The sequence below is a fragment of the Argopecten irradians genome, chromosome 12 (assembly GCF_041381155.1).
Source record: "Argopecten irradians isolate NY chromosome 12, Ai_NY, whole genome shotgun sequence".
NCBI lineage: Eukaryota > Metazoa > Mollusca > Bivalvia > Pectinida > Pectinidae > Argopecten > Argopecten irradians.
In genome coordinates, this window is record NC_091145.1 from 13084671 (window position 1) to 13105157 (window position 20487).

At 34.9% G+C, this 20487-nt stretch overlaps 1 protein-coding gene across 2 annotated transcripts in view; it reads left to right on the forward strand.

Annotated features, from left to right (window-relative positions):
* Window positions 1–18100, forward strand: part of LOC138335922 (protein O-linked-mannose beta-1,2-N-acetylglucosaminyltransferase 1-like) — a 45479-nt gene extending 27379 nt beyond the window's left edge. For both annotated transcript variants that reach the window (XM_069285110.1, XM_069285111.1), the window contains 5 exons: window positions 648–780; window positions 1171–1323; window positions 4235–4396; window positions 8638–8769; window positions 10294–18100. In XM_069285110.1, coding sequence (XP_069141211.1) covers window positions 648–780; window positions 1171–1323; window positions 4235–4396; window positions 8638–8769; window positions 10294–10402 — 689 coding nt within the window. In that variant the 3' untranslated portion in view covers window positions 10403–18100. The remainder of the gene's footprint in view (window positions 1–647; window positions 781–1170; window positions 1324–4234; window positions 4397–8637; window positions 8770–10293) is intronic.
* The last annotated feature ends 2387 nt before the right edge of the window (window positions 18101–20487 follow it).

Here is a 20487-nt window from a genome sequence, read left to right on the forward strand (position 1 = left end):
TCACGTGGTCAATATCGGCAATAATAGTACAGATCGGAATAGATCGGACCAGTTCGGATACTTCCGAACTATTTTTACCATGTACATGCTAAAAATCAAAATTTTAATTTAATTGTTTAATAACTTTGTGAATACAAACTTTACAAAAGTTGTTACAAACTTTACAAAAGTTGGTAAATATCGAAAGTTTAAAACTAAGACGGATGGAGAAAAATATGTAGAACACTTTCAAAACTTTTTCTATGCCAAAAATACAACAAGTCACAGACCATACAACTTTAAACAATAAACCAAATTATTTCTTTAAAATCATTGATTTGTAGTTTTTATTTAGAATCATAAATGTACTAATTGATATTACAAAGCTTTACTTAGGAACACTGTCAATATAAAATGATAATATAAAGTGTGTTTCTTTTGTCAGGTTACAGGGTCGTACATATGTATGTGCTTTTTAAGGATAATTTCTATAAGATCACATATATAGGGGTGTGTTGTAACAAGGTAATAGGGTGAGTTGCCTATTGATATAGGTAGTGGGTTTTAATGTGTTCCATTAGGACAACATTTATCAATTTCAATATTTAAGAATTTTATTGGAATAAAATGGTTTTCTGAGAGAAACAATTTTTCATTTGGTGGTGTAGGGTATGACACTACCTCTGGAGACAGGACCTTGGTCTATCGAGTTGAAGAGTTTCCAGGACTCGGATTCTTGCTAAAGCGAAGTGTTTTTGAGACTTACATGAAAAGTCGCATGTCCATCTGCTGTTCAGGAAGGTAGGAAAATGTTCTTATTTGAGAATGTTGTATATTTAAGTATATATAACCAATAGAATAGAATAGATCATGTCTTATAAATGTGCATTAAAATTATCATGAAGAGAAAAAAGTTATTTACCTATACTTAATAAGTATAATTTTAAAATTTACTTTTAATTCACCTGGCACCTATATATCTATATAGCTAGTGCTAATGATCAAATGTCATGGTGCAGCACCCATGTTCATCTGTCTGTCAAGCATTCGTTTTATTCAGTTAAATATAAACTCAGTAGTGGGTGTTGGCCCTATCGAATGGACTGATTAGAAATAAATAAAGCTACAGTAGCTGTTTCAATACAGGTCTATTTGATTAAATATAAGTCTTGTGTATAATTTTTGATTCAGAGTTTGGGAGGGCTGGGGACTTGGTGGTGAGGATGTGGTCGGTGAGATCATTGTGCCAGATGTGTCCCGGATATACCGTCAACCATATCAAACCTGGAATACTGATGAAGATTACCTCACTGAACTCTTCAATAAACCAAGGCTCACCAATCTGTAAGTACAATGCCCTTATTTTTTGGATTGATCTGATTTCCAACTAAGATTGCCGTCATCTTGAAAACACATTTTGAACTTCTTCATATGTAGTCTCATGGTAAGGGAGATAGATCATGAGAGTCGTCATGTTTTGTCTGTCGTCGTCCGCCGTCCGCTGTGCGTTAACTATTCAGATTTTGAACTTCTTCTCAAATTCTACCAGTGCGATTTAGCTGAAACTTACATGAAATGATCCTGACATGGTCCCGACAAAGTGTTGTTATTTTTCGGATCAATCGAAAATTCAAGATGGCCGCCACAGCCGCCATCTTGAAAACACATTTTGAACTTCTTCTCAAGTTCTACCAATGTGATTTGGCTGAAACTTCATAAAATGATCCTAACATGATCCCGACAAAGTGTTGTTATTTTTCGAATCAATCCGAAGTCAAAGATGGCAGCCACAGTCACCATCTTGAAAACACATTTTGAACTTCTCAAGTTCTACTGGTGCGAAACACACACCTCGCACAACTTACACGCAACACACTGCATACATGGGAGGCCGTCCTTACATGACCATAGCTGTTAATTGGACATTAATTAATCAAACAAACAGGAACAAACAAACTGGTGCGATTTGGCTGAAACTTGCATGAAATTATCCTGACATGGTCCCGACAAAGTATTGTTACATCTCTGGTTGATCCCAAATAGAAGATGGTTGCCATGACACTATATCTAATTAATTTCCTAATATTAATGCCCTCGGGCCTCTTGTTTGAAATAAAATTTGTTAAAATGATCCTGACATGGTCTTGACATAGTGACACCATATATAATTAATTTTACTATTGCCAAGGTAGTCAGATGACCGTTAAGGCCCTTTGGGCCTCTTGTTTCATACAGACTTGAGTTATGACAGTGCTCCAGGCTCTTCAAGCATTTGAATGACATACATGTAGATTTGATAAATACCCCCTTTTCTGAAATTCGAATTTATGAATAAATTGTTTTATTAGTTTTAAAAATAACAACAGAAATAATCCTATTAATATTCAATTGCTATTTTATGGTAAATATATATTGATTTAACATTATATTGTTTTAAAACTAAAACTAAAAATATTGATATCTAGGCTATATTGTAACAGAAAAATCTACAGTGAATGTATAAAAAGTGTATATAATAGGGGAGATAACTCTATTGTGAATCACGTCTTTTCAGTGAAAAAAGAAGGTTTTTTGGTGTTAATAATGCTCTATCTTGAAAAATTGTGGTTCAATTTTCCTGAAAATTGACTGATTAAAAGCAATTTTGTCACTTTTTAGTCTATTATTTTTATATAAAAATTGAACTTCACAATTTGAATTTATTTTCATTTTGCTGAGAAGTTTTAGGTTATATACATGCATCATTTTTACCTAATTTCCACCAAAAATGATTACTTGAAATTAATTATGACGAGAAGTAAAAAAAAAAAAGCACTGATATATATCAAGTCAATTAAACATATATCAAATCAAATAAACAATAATATTTCAAAGAACATTTTGTTAAATATTTTCATTTACGGGGCCATGTGTAGAAACTACTCAAAAATGACAAATTTGACCATTTATTTAAAAAAAAAATGGATAGTTCAATTTCTTCGAAACTTTGAGAGAAGATGCATAACAATAGTTTTACCTCATAAATCAAATATGAAAAAAATATTGGAAGTACGGGAATATTTTGGGGAATGTGAGACTTCCACCCTTAAGTTCAATTTAGTACAATTTAGCTGAAAATTGGCTTAAATGATCCTCATATGTGTGTATCCCAACCAAGTGTTATTTTTGGGTTTTTTTACAAACCAAAGATGGCTACCATGACATCATATCTTATTCATTTCCTATTCAACCGTTGCCAAGGTGGTCAATTCAATTCAATTCTTTTATTTTCCTTAAGTTTACAACTTATTGGAATTGTGCAAATTACGCACATATACATATATATACAATCACATAGTAATTAGTACAATATCATAGACAAGTTACAATGGTACTATACATTGAAATCAAAATGTGTATTATATAAAGGCTACATAACTTACAGGTTAAGTATACAACACTAAAATAACTATACTGAAATTATTGGAGGCGGGATCGTATTTTCATGGCCTCAAATATAAATTTGGCTAATTTACGTAGATCACTTATATTTTCGCAACGTAATAATTGTATCAACTTGTACATAGATGGTTTACGCCAATAAAAAAGGTATTTCATATTTCTTTCTTAAATCATGATAATTAATACATATTAAAATAAAATTATATTCGTCTTCCACATCTAAATTGCAACCAGGGCACAATTTTTGTTCTCTAGCAGTATCAGTATAATATCTGCCTGTTTCGATGATGGTCAAATGACTAATAATTAGCTAAAGGCCCTCAGGCCTCTTGATTATAACAGTTGTTGTCTTACTGTCCATCTAATATGATTGTTTGTATTAAATATAGTTTTACTGATGGTGGATATCCTTTTTAAAACATTTTCAAGAACATTTCAACTTCAGACTGTTCCTTTAATAGCTTCAGAAGATATTAAAATTAACTAAAAACCTTTCATGTTTCTTTAAAATTGGTTTGATGATATTGAGATTATAGTTTTATTGAAGCAGTTGGAGGAAAATAATGCAATACATGTATGTATTAATGAGTCATCATCTTTTACTTTTACCTAGATATTTCAACCCATATAAGATTGAACTATACTTAACACTTTCGACTAAATGATGTGTAACTATGTCAAAGACCTTGTGTCCAGATTTGTAGTAATACAAATAGCCCCTTAAGTGTTATCACTGTCTATGAAGCCCTACATCCTCTGACCTTTGCTGTTATGAAGACTTAAAACTCCATAAATGAATCCATGTATATTGCAGAGAGGCTGGGATGAGCCTGAAGGGTCTGTCTCACTTAATGGAAGGCAGCTATGACAACTTACTTCATAAAGCATTAGAGTCCGCAGGCATCCTCACTGTGGATCAGCTAAAGACATGTGTCACTGGCAAGGAACAGCTGTTGTATGTACCTGTGGAAATAAAGTGAGTTCAGTATCAATAAATTCTCAAAATTAAAATCTTTACAAATTGATTAAAAGCATTTTTTATGTCACAAACATATGTAATATGATAGATCTGTAGTGACCATTAAGGTGGTAGATTGGTAGTGACCACTGAGGTGGTAGATTGGTAGTGACCACTAAGGTGATAGATTGGTAGTGACCACTGAGGTGGTAGATCTGTAGTGACAATTAAGGTGGTAGATCTGTGGTGACCATTAAGGTGGTAGATCTGTGGTGACCATTAAGGTGGTAGATCTGTAGTGACCACTAAGGTGGTAGATCTGTAGTGACCACTAAGGTGGTAGATCTGTAGTGACCACTAAGGTGGTAGATCTGTAGTGACATCTTAGATGGTAAATCTGTAGTGACCATTAAGGTGGTAGATCAGTAGTGACCACTATGTTGGTAGATCTGTAGTGACCACTAAGGTAGTAGATCGGTAGTGACCACTATGTTGGTAGATTTGTAGTGACCAATGTGGTGGTAGATTAGTAGTGACAATTAAGGTGGTAGATCTGTGGTGACCATTAAGGTGATAGATCGGTAGTGACCACTATGGTGGTAGATCTGTAGTGACCACTAAGGTGGTAGACCTGTAGTGACCATTAAGGTGGTAGATCTAAAGAGCAACAAAGGTGGTAGGTCTGAAGTGACCACTTAGGTGGTAGATCTGTAGTGATCATTTAGGTTGTAGATCTGTAATGACAATTAAGGTGGTAGATCTGTAGTGACCACTAAGGTGGTAGATCAGTAGTGACCACTAAGGTGGTAGATCAGTAGTGACCACTAAGGTGGTAGATCTGTAGTGACCACTAAGGTGGTAGATCTGTAGTGACCACTAAGGTGGTAGATCAGTAGTGACCACTAAGATGGTAGATCAGTAGTGACCACTAAGGTGGTAGATCTGTAGTGACCACTAAGGTGGTAGACCTGTAGTGACCATTAAGGTGGTAGATCTAAAGAGCAACAAAGGTGGTAGGTCTGAAGTGACCACTTAGGTGGTAGATCTGTAGTGATCATTTAGGTTGTAGATCTGTAATGACAATTAAGGTGGTAGATCTGTAGTGACCACTAAGGTGGTAGATCAGTAGTGACCACTAAGGTGGTAGATCAGTAGTGACCACTAAGGTGGTAGATCTGTAGTGACCACTAAGGTGGTAGATCTGTAGTGACCACTAAGGTGGTAGATCAGTAGTGACCACTAAGATGGTAGATCAGTAGTGACCACTAAGGTGGTAGATCTGTAGTGACCACTAAGGTGGTAGATCTGTAGTGACCACTAAGGTGGTAGATCAGTAGTGACCACTAAGGTGGTAGATCTGTAGTGACCACTAAGGTGGTAGATCAGTAGTGACCACTAAGGTGGTAGATCTGTAGTGACCAATGAGGTGGTAGATTAGTAGTGACATCTTACGTGGTAGATCTGTAGTGACCACTAAGGTGGTAGATCTGTAGTGACATCTTAGATGTTAAATCTGTAGTGACCATTAAGGTGGTAGATCAGTAGTGACCACTATGTTGGTAGATCTGTAGTGACCACTAAGGTAGTAGATCGGTAGTGACCACTATGTTGGTAGATTTGTAGTGACCAATGCGGTGGTAGATTAGTAGTGACATCTTACGTGGTAAATCTGTAGTGACCACTAAGGTGGTAGATCTGTAGTGACCATTAAGGTGGTAGATCTGTAGTGACCACTAAGGTGGTAGATCGGTAGTGACCACCAAGGTGGTAGATCTGTAGTGACCAATGAGGTTGTAGATTAGTAGTGACATCTTACGTGGTAAATCTGTAGTGACCACTAAGGTGGTAGATCTGTAGTGACCACTAAGGTGGTAGATCTGTAATGACCATTAAGGTGGTAGATCAGTAGTGACATCTTACGTGGTAAATCTGTAGTGACCACTAAGGTGGTAGATCTGTTGTGACCACTAAGGGGATAGATCTGTAGTGACCACTATCTTGGTAGATTTGCAGTGACCACTAAGGTGGTAGATCTGTAATGACCACTAAGGTGGTAGATCTGTAGTGTCCACTAAGGTGGTAGATCTGTAGTGACATCTTAGATGGTAAATCTGTAGTGACCACTAAGGTGGTAGATCTGTAGTGACCACTAAGGTGGTAGATCTGTAATGACCATTAAGGTGGTAGATCAGTAGTGACATCTTACGTGGTAAATCTGTAGTGACCACTAAGGTGGTAGATCTGTGTTGTGATCTGTGTGACCACTAAGGGGATAGATCTGTAGTGACCACTATCTTGGTAGATTTGCAGTGACCACTAAGGTGGTAGATCTGTAGTGACCACTATCTTGGTAGATTTGCAGTGACCACTAAGGTGGTAGATCTGTAGTGACATCTTAGATGGTAAATATGTAGTGACCACTAAGGTGGTAGATCGGTAGTGACCACTATGTTGGTACTGTAGATTTGTAGTGACCACTAAGGTGGTAGATCGGTAGTGACCACTAAGGTGGTAGATCTGTAGTGACCAATGAGGTTGTAGATTAGTAGTGACATCTTACGTGGTAAATCTGAAATTACCACTAAGGTGGTAGATCTGTAGTGACCACTAAGGTGGTAGATCTGTAATGACCATTAAGGTGGTAGATCAGTAGTGACCACTCAGGTGGTATATTGGTAGTGACCACTAAGGTGGTAGATCTGTTGTGACCACTAAGGGGGTAGATCTGTAGTGACATCTTAGATGGTAAATCTGTAGTGACCACTAAGGTGGTAGATCGGTAGTGACCACTATCTTGGTAGATTTGCAGTGACCACTAAGGTGGTAGATCTGTAGTGACCACTCAGGTGGTAGATCTGTAGTGTCCACTAAGGTGGTAGATCTGTAGTGACATCTTAGATGGTAAATATGTAGTGACCACTAAGGTGGTAGATCGGTAGTGACCACTATGTTGGTAGATTTGTAGTGACCACTAAGGTGGTAGATCGGTAGTGACCACTAAGGTGGTAGATCTGTAGTGACCAATGAGGTTGTAGATTAGTAGTGACATCTTACGTGGTAAATCTGTAATGACCACTAAGGTGGTAGATCTGTAGTGACCACTAAGGTGGTAGATCTGTAATGACCATTAAGGTGGTAGATCAGTAGTGACCACTAAGGTGGTATATTGGTAGTGACCACTAAGGTGGTAGATCTGTTGTGACCACTAAGGGGGTAGATCTGTTGTGATCATTAAGGTGGAAGATCTGTAGTGACATCTTAGATGGTAAATCTGTAGTGACCACTAAGGTGGTAGATCGGTAGTGACCACTATGTTGGTAGATTTGTAGTGACCACTAAGGTGGTAGATCTGTAGTGACCACTAAGGGGGTAGATCTGTAGTGTCCACTAAGGTGGTAGATCTGTAGTGTCCACTAAGGTGGTAGATCTGTAGTGTCCACTAAGGTGGTAGATCGGTAGTGACCACTAAGGTGGTAGATCTGTAGTGACCAATGAGGTGGTAGATTAGTAGTGACTCTTACGTGGTAAATCTGTAGTGACCACTAAGGTGGTAGATCTGTAGTGGCATCTTAGATGGTAAATCTGTAGTGACCTCTAAGGTGGTAGATCGGTAGTGACCACTATTTTGGTAGATCTGTAGTGACCACTAAGGTAGTAGATCGGTAGTGACCACTATGTTGGTAGATTTGTAGTGACCAATGCGGTGGTAGATCTGTAGTGACATCTTACGTGGTAAATCTGTAGTGACCACTAAGGTGGTAGATCTGTAGTGACCATTAAGGTGGTAGATCTGTAGTGACCACTAAGGTGGTAGATCGGTAGTGACCACTAAGGTGGTAGATCTGTAGTGACCAATGAGGTGGTAGATTAGTAGTGACATCTTACGTGGTAAATCTGTAGTGACCACTAAGGTGGTAGATCTGTAGTGACCACTAAGGTGGTAGATCTGTAAGGACCATTAAGTTGGTAGATCAGTAGTGACCACTAAGGTGGTATATTGGTAGTGACCACAAATGTGTTTAATCTGTAGTGACCACTAGGATGTTAGATCTGTAGTGACCATTAAGGTGGTAGATCAGTAGTGACCAATAAGGTGGTAGATCGGTAGTGAGCAGTGGGCAGCTTCTATTGGATTTTTTAACATTAGCTTGAACTCCACCTTTCAAAAGTAAAGGTCAAATGGTCATTACGAAGTTTTGATCAATAAGAGTGTTAAAATTTGGAAAATTTTCGTTTTTTTTTTTTTTTTTTTTTTGCAGATCCGTGTTTGCTGTGTATTTTGAACAGTCCAGTTCCCAGGATTTTTCTCTTTTAAACAAGCTATGTCAGTGTTTTGGATTATATTCTGTGAAAGGAAAGAAACCAAGAAACCTCCATAAAGGCATAATAAGGTAATTGATTACATTTGAATTACTCCAAACAAGAGCCATTTTGGATTTCATTTGTTGAAGTTTGCTACCGTTATTAAGGCATAGTAAATAAAAAGACCATTTAGTTCTATAGGCTTTGTCTACATTGGCATTGATAATGGATCATTTGTGTATGAAAATTATTCTCTCTGCAATCGTTAAAGCCATGTTAGTTCCGTTGCTTAGTAATGTATACGTTATGTTTAGCCAAATCTGAGTATCTGAGGAATGAGATATCAGCTTAAAATATTGTTTAAAAAAATGTGTGATGTTCTCAACCAGAGGAATAGTTTCAATATCCTTGTCATCGACAGATATAGCCTGCTTAAAGCTTGTCCCTTGTGTATTTTCTTCTTTCTTGAATTTTGTATAAATCAATGAACAGTCCCCTTGACAGATACAATGATGCCTCCCCACAAGGGAGAGGGAGGACAGCGGAATAAGCTTTATCAGTGAGCAAACGGTTGATGGCAATAACCGTCTTGTCATTAAAACTTGTGTAAACATTTAATGTCATGTCATGGAAATGTGTGTTGTATTTAATGTCCTGTCACTCAAATGTATGTAGTCTATAAATGGAGAAACATCATCTCATTCAGAGAAGTTATTACCTTTTATCACTAAAAGGGAAGACATATCTCATACGGGGACAATGCAACCAGGATGTGAATCAACCGTTACAAATGTTCAAACATACTGACATATATTTCTATTGCATCACCTGCATAAAAAGTGAATTTGTCATATTTACCACACTCGACTGGCTTACATTAATTTTTAATGTTGCGGTTATATGGTTAAAATATATTTTGAACAAAACTTCATATATTATATAAAACTTATAAAAAGTACTACATGTGACATTAGCAGTTACATTTTTTGGCCTAGTTATATTGTTCAATTTCCATGAGTCTTACTTGTTAGAATTATATCGGTATGAGATGACATTTGAAAATATTGATGTTATTGGTGCTGACTGACTCCACGGGCCGTTAGGAATGGGGCCAAAAGGGGTCAAGATGAGATGACTCCAGAAGTCTTCCTCTTAATTCTCAGATTCAATTAGTATTAAACACTTTTGAGAGATGTAAAGGTTTTAGATTATTTTCAAAAATTGCCATGGTCTCAGATTTTACCCTCGAGAGGGGGTCAAGTTTAGTAATATATAGGGAACACACTTTTCAGGCATATATACTCTCCCTGGTATGACATAATCATAAACAATTGATGAATGAAGAAATCACATTGATTAAATGACCATTTATTGACTAAATTACCCGTAACGTTACTACAAGTTTTGTGGTATTTGTGCCATATTTTGAAATACTTTTTGTTTTGTTTTTCAATACTATATATTCTCACATTAGTCCTGACTGGCATCAAGAGACTGGTGGTTGCATGGGGCCAAAAGGAGTCGACACCTTTAAAATTGTGTATCAGATCTCAGATGACCGTTAGGGCCCCCTGGGCGGTACTTAACTGTTTATTTTTCCTATACTTTTCCAGGTTTTTCTTTGATAGAAGAGAAGGTATCTTAGTAGGATCGACATCACAAGAATTTTACAGACACAAACCTGCTGATTTTCAGGCTTTAAAGATACAGGATTCCAGCTAAGTGGATCAAATGATTCATCGTCGTTATACATACGTTGTAACTTTTAGTTTTATATGACCAATATATGACATGCCTAATTATATGACCAATATATGACATGCCTAATTATATGACCAATATATGACATGCCTAATGAATAAACCACGCAAATAGTGTGTAGCAATTTTCATCATTTTGATACTAAAATGGTTGCATTTTCAATTATGATAAATAAAGGAGATTTTTTGTACTGTTTATGAATTTGAAACATATAAATGTATACATTGATTAGAGATCTTCACATTGTTGTAATTGTAAATAGATTAAGTCGTGAAGACACTGTTTACAAGTTTGCTTCTCAGGTCATTTGTTAAGTATATACCTAGACGTATATGTAACATATATATATGTTTCATTAAAGCTGGTTCTGTAAAGTTGTACTCAATTTTCCTTCTCTGCTATTCATGTTCTGGGTTGTATCAGTTATACTATTAAGCTTTGTACTTTAAATAATATCGGTTTAAAATTAAAAAACCAAATCACAGTTGATTTAATAAACAAACAAAAAAAAGATATTTAGTATTGATTGAAATGATTATAACAAAGAGATATAATTGTCTAAAATTAACATATTTTCAGTTGAAAATTAATAGCACGAATAGTATGGGAAACCATCTTTAAATTCTGATAAGCTTTAAGTTAAATATAAATATACGTGTGTACATGTATCCTAGGCAGTCACTTATTTTCACAAATATCGGAAATATACATTTTATAGAAGAATTAAGTTTTTTCGTCGTTGACATTTTCATTGCAGTTTTGAGAATACTCGATGCATTCAGAATGCTTATGCCGAAACTGTTATATCTAGGAACAATTTATCTCTAGCAGGCAAGCAACTGCTGAATACTTACATAATATGGAACAAAAGGGTATTGATGTTTTCCCCACAAAATAATAATACGCTTTTATTACTTTAATATCTTCTGTAATGCTTCCAACTAGATTTTAAAGTCAATTCCATCTCTATCTAGCATATATCTACCTCCATATATAAAGTAATACCTTATATAACGTCTTATATGCAAGTGGTGTTAGTTATAATTATGATATATTTTGCATTGCTTATAATGTTACTGCTTACCGCCTCTGTTCATGTAGCTTAGTGGATTTTATTCAACCCATTGTTCTCTGTGTCCACTGCAATTCTCATTTCGAAATGGACACAGTAAATCTTAAATATCATTAGATTTTGGCATTAAACATCTTACGCTCTCTGTTTTACCGAGTGAATTGCACAAGATAATAATATACAATTCGACTGCCTGATACCATTTAAAGAAAATACTGCTAATTTAAAATGTATGAATTATATTGGAACATTTACATATATTTCATTCGTATCATTGAAACCACATTCTCATGATTAAGGAATTACAGAGCAAAGACTCGTTTAATGTCGTATACTCTCGTATACTCATCGATCACCCAGTATCTGGGTTGTGGATTGTGAAACAGTTGTAGTCACACGATTTTTCTTTATCTGTGACTGGCTGTCGAAAATGAGTTCAGACATGGTATTGATGTTTTGGTGATTTGTAAGATTTGTATGTCCACAATCAATGACCTTGACTGTATTGTTCCCTTTTTATGTGCCATTTTCCACGTTGAACTCAAGCTATTAAACAGTTGATTATCCTTTTGTGCATATATAAATTTAGTATGATATATATAAATTCATTTTATGTTAGATATGTTTCTATATGATATATATCATACTTCATATTCCAGAGGTTACTATATTACTGTTGTAATCCAGTCCTGAACTACATATCTGTTATAGCAGAACTGAAGGTTCTTTCTTAAGACCGGTAATTTGGTCCTTTGATGTACATCAAACGAATCAATTAACTGTACACTGTTTGACTTTGAAGTTTGACGTCGCTCTTTGTAATCTTCAGAGGAAGTCTCTGTACTGGTCTGTGATTGGTCAGTTTTTCTTCTGAAATGTCTTCAATTTTACTATGACCTATTACAAGGGTAGACATAACGACAGTGATAGTAACCCATGAAATACCGAGAATGTATATCTATAAACCTGTTAATTTATAAAATACGTTTATGTTTTATATAGAATAATGTTCCACATTTGTTACGGTGCTCGGGAAATTTAATTAGTGTACTTTTCCTGCTTTTTATTTGTTGTTTATTTTATATGAGTGGATGATTTTTGAAAAAGTTTGTACGTAAGTATTCCTCTTGTTACATTGTACAGGTTCTTTGTTTTTGATAACAGTTAAAGCGTTAATTATAATTACTGATATATGAAAAAAGATTTTTGGTAGACAGCTGTTAAAACATCAAGCAATTTTGGAAATCCTTTTCTTGATGGCAGTCTTCAAGATAAAACTACTTTCAATTGTAACTATTGATATAATTTGTGATGTTGTCTACATTGAATATCATTAGCTTATAAGTTTGGCCCCAATATGATGTTGGGTACAACTATACATGATCATATGATAAAATCATGTCCGCTGCCTTGTCCAGTCGTGTCCGTTTCTGTTGGCTTTTTTGAATGGAGACAGGATCATTGATGGCCAATGGATATTTATAGTTACTATGCTGATATCAAATGGATGATTGATCAAGCGTGCTTTGTCATAATTATGTTGGTATTTATTTTATAATTGCAGAATTAGTAATTATTACAACCCGATATTGATTATTGTTACTCCGATATTTTACTGTTTGTATTTATGTGATAAGTCGTAGACATGAACATGTATTTACTTGTTTGTTTTCGTCGATTAATTCATAAAAATGATACACGTTGATATAATCCCTACATATCTTCTTAAAGATTTTGAATTTGGAAAGAAAAGGACATTCACTTTTTAACACAGCACAGCGCTAGCATACCGCATGTGTTTATGCCGTCTGGCCATGGTTTGACCTGATTTGTAAGGTGCTTGGTTTGGTTTGGTTGTTTAAAGTCCTGATTTAGGTTACAACCTCTACTCTGGATTTGTTAGTAACCAGGGGTTATTCCCTCCTCCTTTCTAAACACGGGCTTGGGACCAGCTACGGTGGAGTTTTTGTAAGATGAGTTGTAGGACTTGCCCTATATTCATTTCCTTTCAACCAATCAAAATGCTGTCTTCCAATTTATTCTTAATTTATGAATGTGTTAAATAAGTAAAGAAAATTAATAAGCAAGTATAAGCTTCCCAAAAAGGTAAGAAGGCTACCATACAGCATTAGTTATTAGGAAGCAATAATAGGAAAACTTGACGCATTCTATTGCGCCGCCTCGTATGTTTTATGAGAATTATGTCCGACAACCAGAAAAAAAACATTCGGACTTCTCTGGGTTTATCAAATGCTAATTTGTTTGCAATAATTTCCCCATTGGTACCTCTAACACATATGAAATCTTCAACAACAAGTAACCAATCAACAGACGTAAATCGTTTTGGCCAGCCAATCAAAGTGAACACACTATTTATAACCATGTGAAATCCCAACAACATGGCAGGAAAAGCGACCGATTATAATAGCTACCATCCTGGGATGGTAGCCAACAACAATAAATGTTTGCTGTATTTTATTGCACGCAGATTCGCATCGTACTATGAAAAATGCGTATTTAATGTATTTCAACGGAAACCTTACATTACAAAACATATTACAGTCATATCGTTACCTGAAATATAGCTCTGTGATCTGCACATGCACCATTAGTACTGTATTGTGCACGGAGAGGAATTATGGAGAAACCAAATTACATTATAAATTAAAAAGTAAAATTGTTAATCGGGTAATCTAATGTGTATAATAATAGTTCTTACATGTTAGTAACTAATTTGCCATCGCGTATTGATTTTAATCGGTCTTCGCTGCCATTCTGAACTCATCGGGTGTTATCACGAGAATCTAGGCCTTTTCCCCGAGGAGTTCCGGATGTCTTCGCTGCAAGATTTTCCACCTTTGATCCGGAAAAGATATCCACTAACATCACATTTAGTTGCATCATCGACTGCTAAAACTGTAAGTCATGTATAAGAAAACATTTTAGTGCCATATTTTACATGCCAGGATATTGTATTTCATTAATAATACTTTTGCGAGATCCATTTTTATCGCACATTTTCACCAGAAACGTATATACACAGAGATTCAAAACTCCTTCATTGTCTTTGTTGACAGGCAGAGGGACCTCTGGTTTATAGGCATTTTGCCTTAACTACGTTTAAGTGTATTCTTTTAAACATGTTATTTTTTGCATCAAAGCAAAGTTTAAACATTATATCATGATTTGATGTGATCAGTTTTCCCGATTGATGATAGTTAAAATGATTTTTGAAAGCATGAAAATAAGCAATTTTACCTGGTTTTTCGAAAATCAGGCATTCAGAAGTGTGTTTTGTTTTATTAGTAAATAAGTTAAAATATTTTTTATATCCAAAATCGTACTCAAACGATCTCAAAATTACTGAACTTTTACAACATATCAAAGTTTTTCTTCTATATTCAACTATTTAAGAGTTTATTGTAAAACCCTAAGCACATACAGCGGTACATCTGCCGATCGTAAAAATGGATGAGCTGCCAATCTCTATGTATATATGTTTCTGTTTTCACCATCCAAAGTTATCGTCATGACAGTTGACTGATGCTGTTTATCAACATTCAGCTAATAGCTATGCGTCTATCACACTATGACAATATCTATGTAAATTATTGACGATAACTTTTTTGATATTTGCCCAGTCTTATAGGATTCGACTGAAAAATGATTGATAAATGCAGGTGTTCGTTTTGACGGCATTTGTTATCTAAACGCTGATTTGTCGACATTGAGAACTCTCGAATTATCAACGTGCCTACTCAGTATATACGCAGACTACTTAACTTGGACCCAACCAGTAGTCGTTACGGAACAGTAGTCGTGATTGTGTACATATTCTGCTGTGAATCCAGATTTCCGAATGGCTGAAACTGCTGGCAAATGCTTCATGATAGTGTTGTTTTGTTTATGTGGAAATAATGTGTTTCATGAGATGCTGAAAATTGAATTTTATCCAAATCATGACTACTGTATGTTCGTTCACGACTACAGCGTCCCATTAGCCTATTTGCTATCATTCCAATTTGCTACCATCCCAGGATGGTAGCTTTTATAATCGGTCGCTTTGCCTGCCATGTTGTTGGGATTTCACATGGTTATAAATAGTCTGTTAACTTTGATTGGCTGGCCAAAACGATTTACGTGTGTTGATTGGCTACTTGTTGTTGAAGATTTCATGTGTTTAATGGGTACCAATGGGGAAATTATTGCAAACAAATCATCATTAGATTAACACAGAGAAGTCCGAATTTTTTTTTCTGGTTTTCGGACATTATTCTCAGATATCGAACAAGGCGGCGCTAACATTTTCAGGAGCTCGAGGAGGATCTATATTTAGCCTAACTACATTGTACTGTTAGCTAGATGATCATGACCTTCTTCTATGCGTACATTATGTATTTCACCAACCTGTCCAAATACATGTATATCAGCCCACTACACCTGAATAACTTTATTAATTTAAACAAACGTTAATTTTCGTAACGCAGATCGTATTATGTTTCCCGACGTCGTGTTAGTTGACTACATTCATATGTATTTCTGCGCCAGACGGCAAAACTTCAACTTCGTTAGTGTTGTAACCTCATCTTTGGCATAATTGTTTGAAAGATAGCCTAGTGGCCCTTTCATTAATGAAGTTGATTATCTTTTACATTAAATGTGAAAGCATTTAAAGTATCATTCTTCAAAAATGAATTGTCATAAGAACTAGGGCAGCTAACTGTGAACAGAACAATGCGTCACGTTTTCCTATCATTGCTTCCTAATAAATAATGTTGTATGGTAGCCTTCTTAGCTTTTTGGGAAGCTAATACTTGTCTATTTTTAGCTAGAATTTAAATAGTTTTTCATGATCAGTTGTTAGGATGTTTAGCATTGTTCCCGATACACATGTATTCGATAATGTAAATATGCGACCAGATTTTCCATTTCGACATGTTTTCAGTACCGAAATTTATACCAATTACTAGTAGTGTATATAACATATACCGATTACAAGTCTTTTATATTATACATACGAGTAATTTTACCAGATTTTCCATTTCGACATGTTTTCAGTACCAGTATTTATATCAATTACTAGTAGTTTATATAATATATACCGGTATTTACACCAATTACTAGTAGCTTATATAATATATACCGGTATTTATACCAATTACTAGTAGTTTATATAATATATACATGTACCGGTATTTAAACCAATTACTAGTAGCTTATATAATATATACCGGTATTTATACCAATTACTAGTAGTTTATATAATATATACATGTACCGGTATTTAAACCAATTACTAGTAGCTTATATAATATATACCGGTATTTATACCAATTACTAGTAGTTTATATAATATATACATGTACCGGTATTTAAACCAATTACTAGTAGCTTATATAATATATACCGGTATTTATACCAATTACTAGTAGTTTATATAATATATATACCGGTATTTACACCAATTACTAGTAGCTTATATAATATATACCGGTATTTATACCAATTACTAGTAGTTTATATAATATACTTGTATACCGGTATTTATACCAATTACTAGTAGTTTTTATATTATATATACCGGTATTTACACCAATTACTAGTAGTGTATATAATATATACCGATTACAAGTCTTTTATATTATATATACCAGTAATTTTACCAATTACTAGTAGTTTATATAATATATACCGGTATTTATAAAAATTACTAGTAGCTTATATAATATCTACTGATATTTATACCAATTATTAGTAGTTTATATAATATATACTGGTAACTATATTAGTGTTTTATAACGCATTAAGTCACTAACCATATCCACTACTAAATTAAACATCGATATGTCACGTGTGTGATGTTTTGTAACTTTTTGATATCATTATACCAGGGTGTACAGGGAAGTAAAATTTGAAACTATTTTTATGATGAAGTTGTTTACTGATTTGACATTCCTGTGTTTCAAGCGGTGACACCCCCATGTCAGAAGGTGTGGATCGCCTCAATACACAAGAAACTAAGAACATTTTAATCCATTTTCTCATGTATGATTTTTAAGTTAATTTAATTCCACATGTTATTTGCCACCTGCCATATCATAATTTTATCCGAATGATATTTTTGTAATTCAGTTTAACTCAAACTTTTATTTCATTTTTGTTTGAAAATTGCGTTATTTGTATAGAACGTTGGTATTATAATATTCTTTGATTGATACTAGTAGTGCAATTTAAAAAAATGAGTTAAATAGGTGTGATGTTTAATCATTTTTGTCTCCATTTAGCAAAATGTTCAGGATTTTAATTTCCGAGTAGTTGCAGGCAAGCTGCTGTCGTATTTTAACCAATCTGACTGAAACGAAATCAGTTAATTACAAAATCAATCGTTAAAAGGTCACACATTCCTTTCACTTTGAGATGAATTATATTTTGAGCGACATTCCTCGGTACTCTTTCGTCATTTTTTTAGTTTCTGAATTTAGATTAGATTTTTTTTGGATTTGTACTTTCTTCCGTTACGTTCTGTATAGAGTTTGTGGTTTTGTTCTTTGTCTTAAAAATTGAAAACATTTGTTAGCTAACATTTACACTACTTTGTTTATAGACTATAATTATGTGTAACACACAGTTGTAAATTTCATAATCACTATCCTTAGAGATGAATGGTGATGAATTGAAATAGAAGTTGAGGAATTTTTAGGATATGAGTTTGCAAATTAACTTTTCATCCAGCTCATCAAAAGCTTACATGCATTTCTTAACTTGATAGTTCCACATGGACTAGACGCTTAATAATGTTTAAATGACGCACTTCTTAAGAAATTACTTAAAAATGAAATAAAAAAAAATCTAAAAAGGAAACTTGTTGTCTTGTAAATAAACCCTAGAGATGTAAGATGTTTCTACATATTCCGGATATTGCCACAAGCCCTCCACCTTTGGGTCGCGAGTTCGAATCCCATGTGGAACAGTTGCAAGGTAATGACCGCTGGGCGGTGGTTTTTCTCCGGGTAATCCGGCTTTCCTCCAACAAACCTGGCATGTTCTTACATGATCTTGGCTGTTAATAGGACGTTAAACTAATAAAACAAAACCCGATATACAGAGGTCATCAGTAAACCATTTAAACAGAATTTTATCTTAAAACGAATGTCTTTGTTACATCGTCAGGTCAGTTTTAACGGTATACAGAGATCACTAACATAATCATTGGACTAATTTGTACAAGTTTTCACCAAAATTTGCGTATGTCAAGTACAATGTAGGTAAATACAGTGTAACATCAAAGGTAATACAAGTTGATTCAGTTATTTTTTTACCCGCTAACTTCAAAGGGGTCATCATATTCTATATTGTATATTGAAAATTCTAATGTAACGGCGGCCATCCAATCCCGAAAAAAGGTAAGAACATATAATAAATACTCAAAACGTACTTATTTTGGCGGAAAAACAATCATGAACTGGTAAGGTAATGATACGCAATCACCATAATGGTTACATATAACTTAATGTACTGAAAGTACATTTTGCCTAATAATTTAGTGCAGCATATCAGTGCAAAAAAACGCTAAAATAATATCACCACAGGAATATAAACGTTTACAGTAAACTACAACGTAATGTTAGAACAGCTCCCTATTATCAGCATCAGAGAGGACACTACACGTAAACACAACAGACTGAAAGAGACACCTCAAGTGACCGCTATAGATAAACAATTAACGGGATCGTAGGAATTATAACAGGATTGTCACATTCACGTTTGTTGTTTCTGTAGAGTTCACGAACTAGGCAGGCGGCCAGAAGGAGGTCACGATCTCCGGATATTGATATAGTGCCGACTTCAGCGTTTGTTAACAACGGTGGTACATGCTGTAGACTTCTTCAGAATATCAGGAGGTTTAATATGCAGTTTCATGTGAAAAAAAGGGGACTTTAAAGACTCGCATAGTGACGGTAGAACCAGTCACTAAATATGGCAAGTTTGTTTGTTTGTTTGCGTAATTTACGTCCTATTAAAAGGGTCATGTCAAGACGGCCTCCCATGTATGTGGTTTGCATGATATGTCCTCTTGTATAGTGGAACTCTTGATCTGGTGTAGGACTACACAATAGACAAATGGTAAGGGACTAATGAGATTTGGAAATGAATGTTTTTCAATTGCTTATCGGCATTTGCAACAGATTGGATGTTTAAACACCTCATGGATGGCGACACTATTAATGAGAAAAAATTCTGAATCACTTATATACAACAAAGGGAATCAAAAATAACCATCTCTCCATGTATATAACATAAGGAATCAGCGGAAAAATATCTACATATATAATACAAGGAATCAACAACACTCATCTCCCAAAAAATCTTAACAAAGGGAATAAAAACATATCTCCATGTATATAGTACAGGGAATCAACAAAACTCATCTCTCCAAAAATATTATCACAAAGAATAAAACATATCTCGATACTATATATCACAGAGATTCAACAAAACTCATCTCTCCAACAATCTTAACATATAGAATACAACATATTTCCGTACTATAAAGCACAAGAAATCCACAAAACAATATCTCCATTTAAAAAGCACAGGGAATCCATAACAAACATATCTTTATTTAGTACATATAACGTGACTTTTTCTCGCGATTTCATTGCTTCAGCCCTCGGGCACTATTTAGCCTTAGTACATCACTTGACAGAAAGCTTGATTCTGATTGGCTACAAACATGGGTACTATTTGCAATAGTGCCCGGGCAAGCGGGCACTATTGAAGTGGCACAAAATTGAACGTGAATGTATTGTGACGTCACCATTACATGCCGTCATCATAACGCTGCGCTTCGACCAAGACGTCAAGATGGCGGACAGGCTGTTGTGTGCGGGGATGGAAGCAAATGTTGCTTTTCTACAAAAGACACTTTACTCATGTTGATATACTTTTAATCTTCATTAAGCTGAATCCCGTT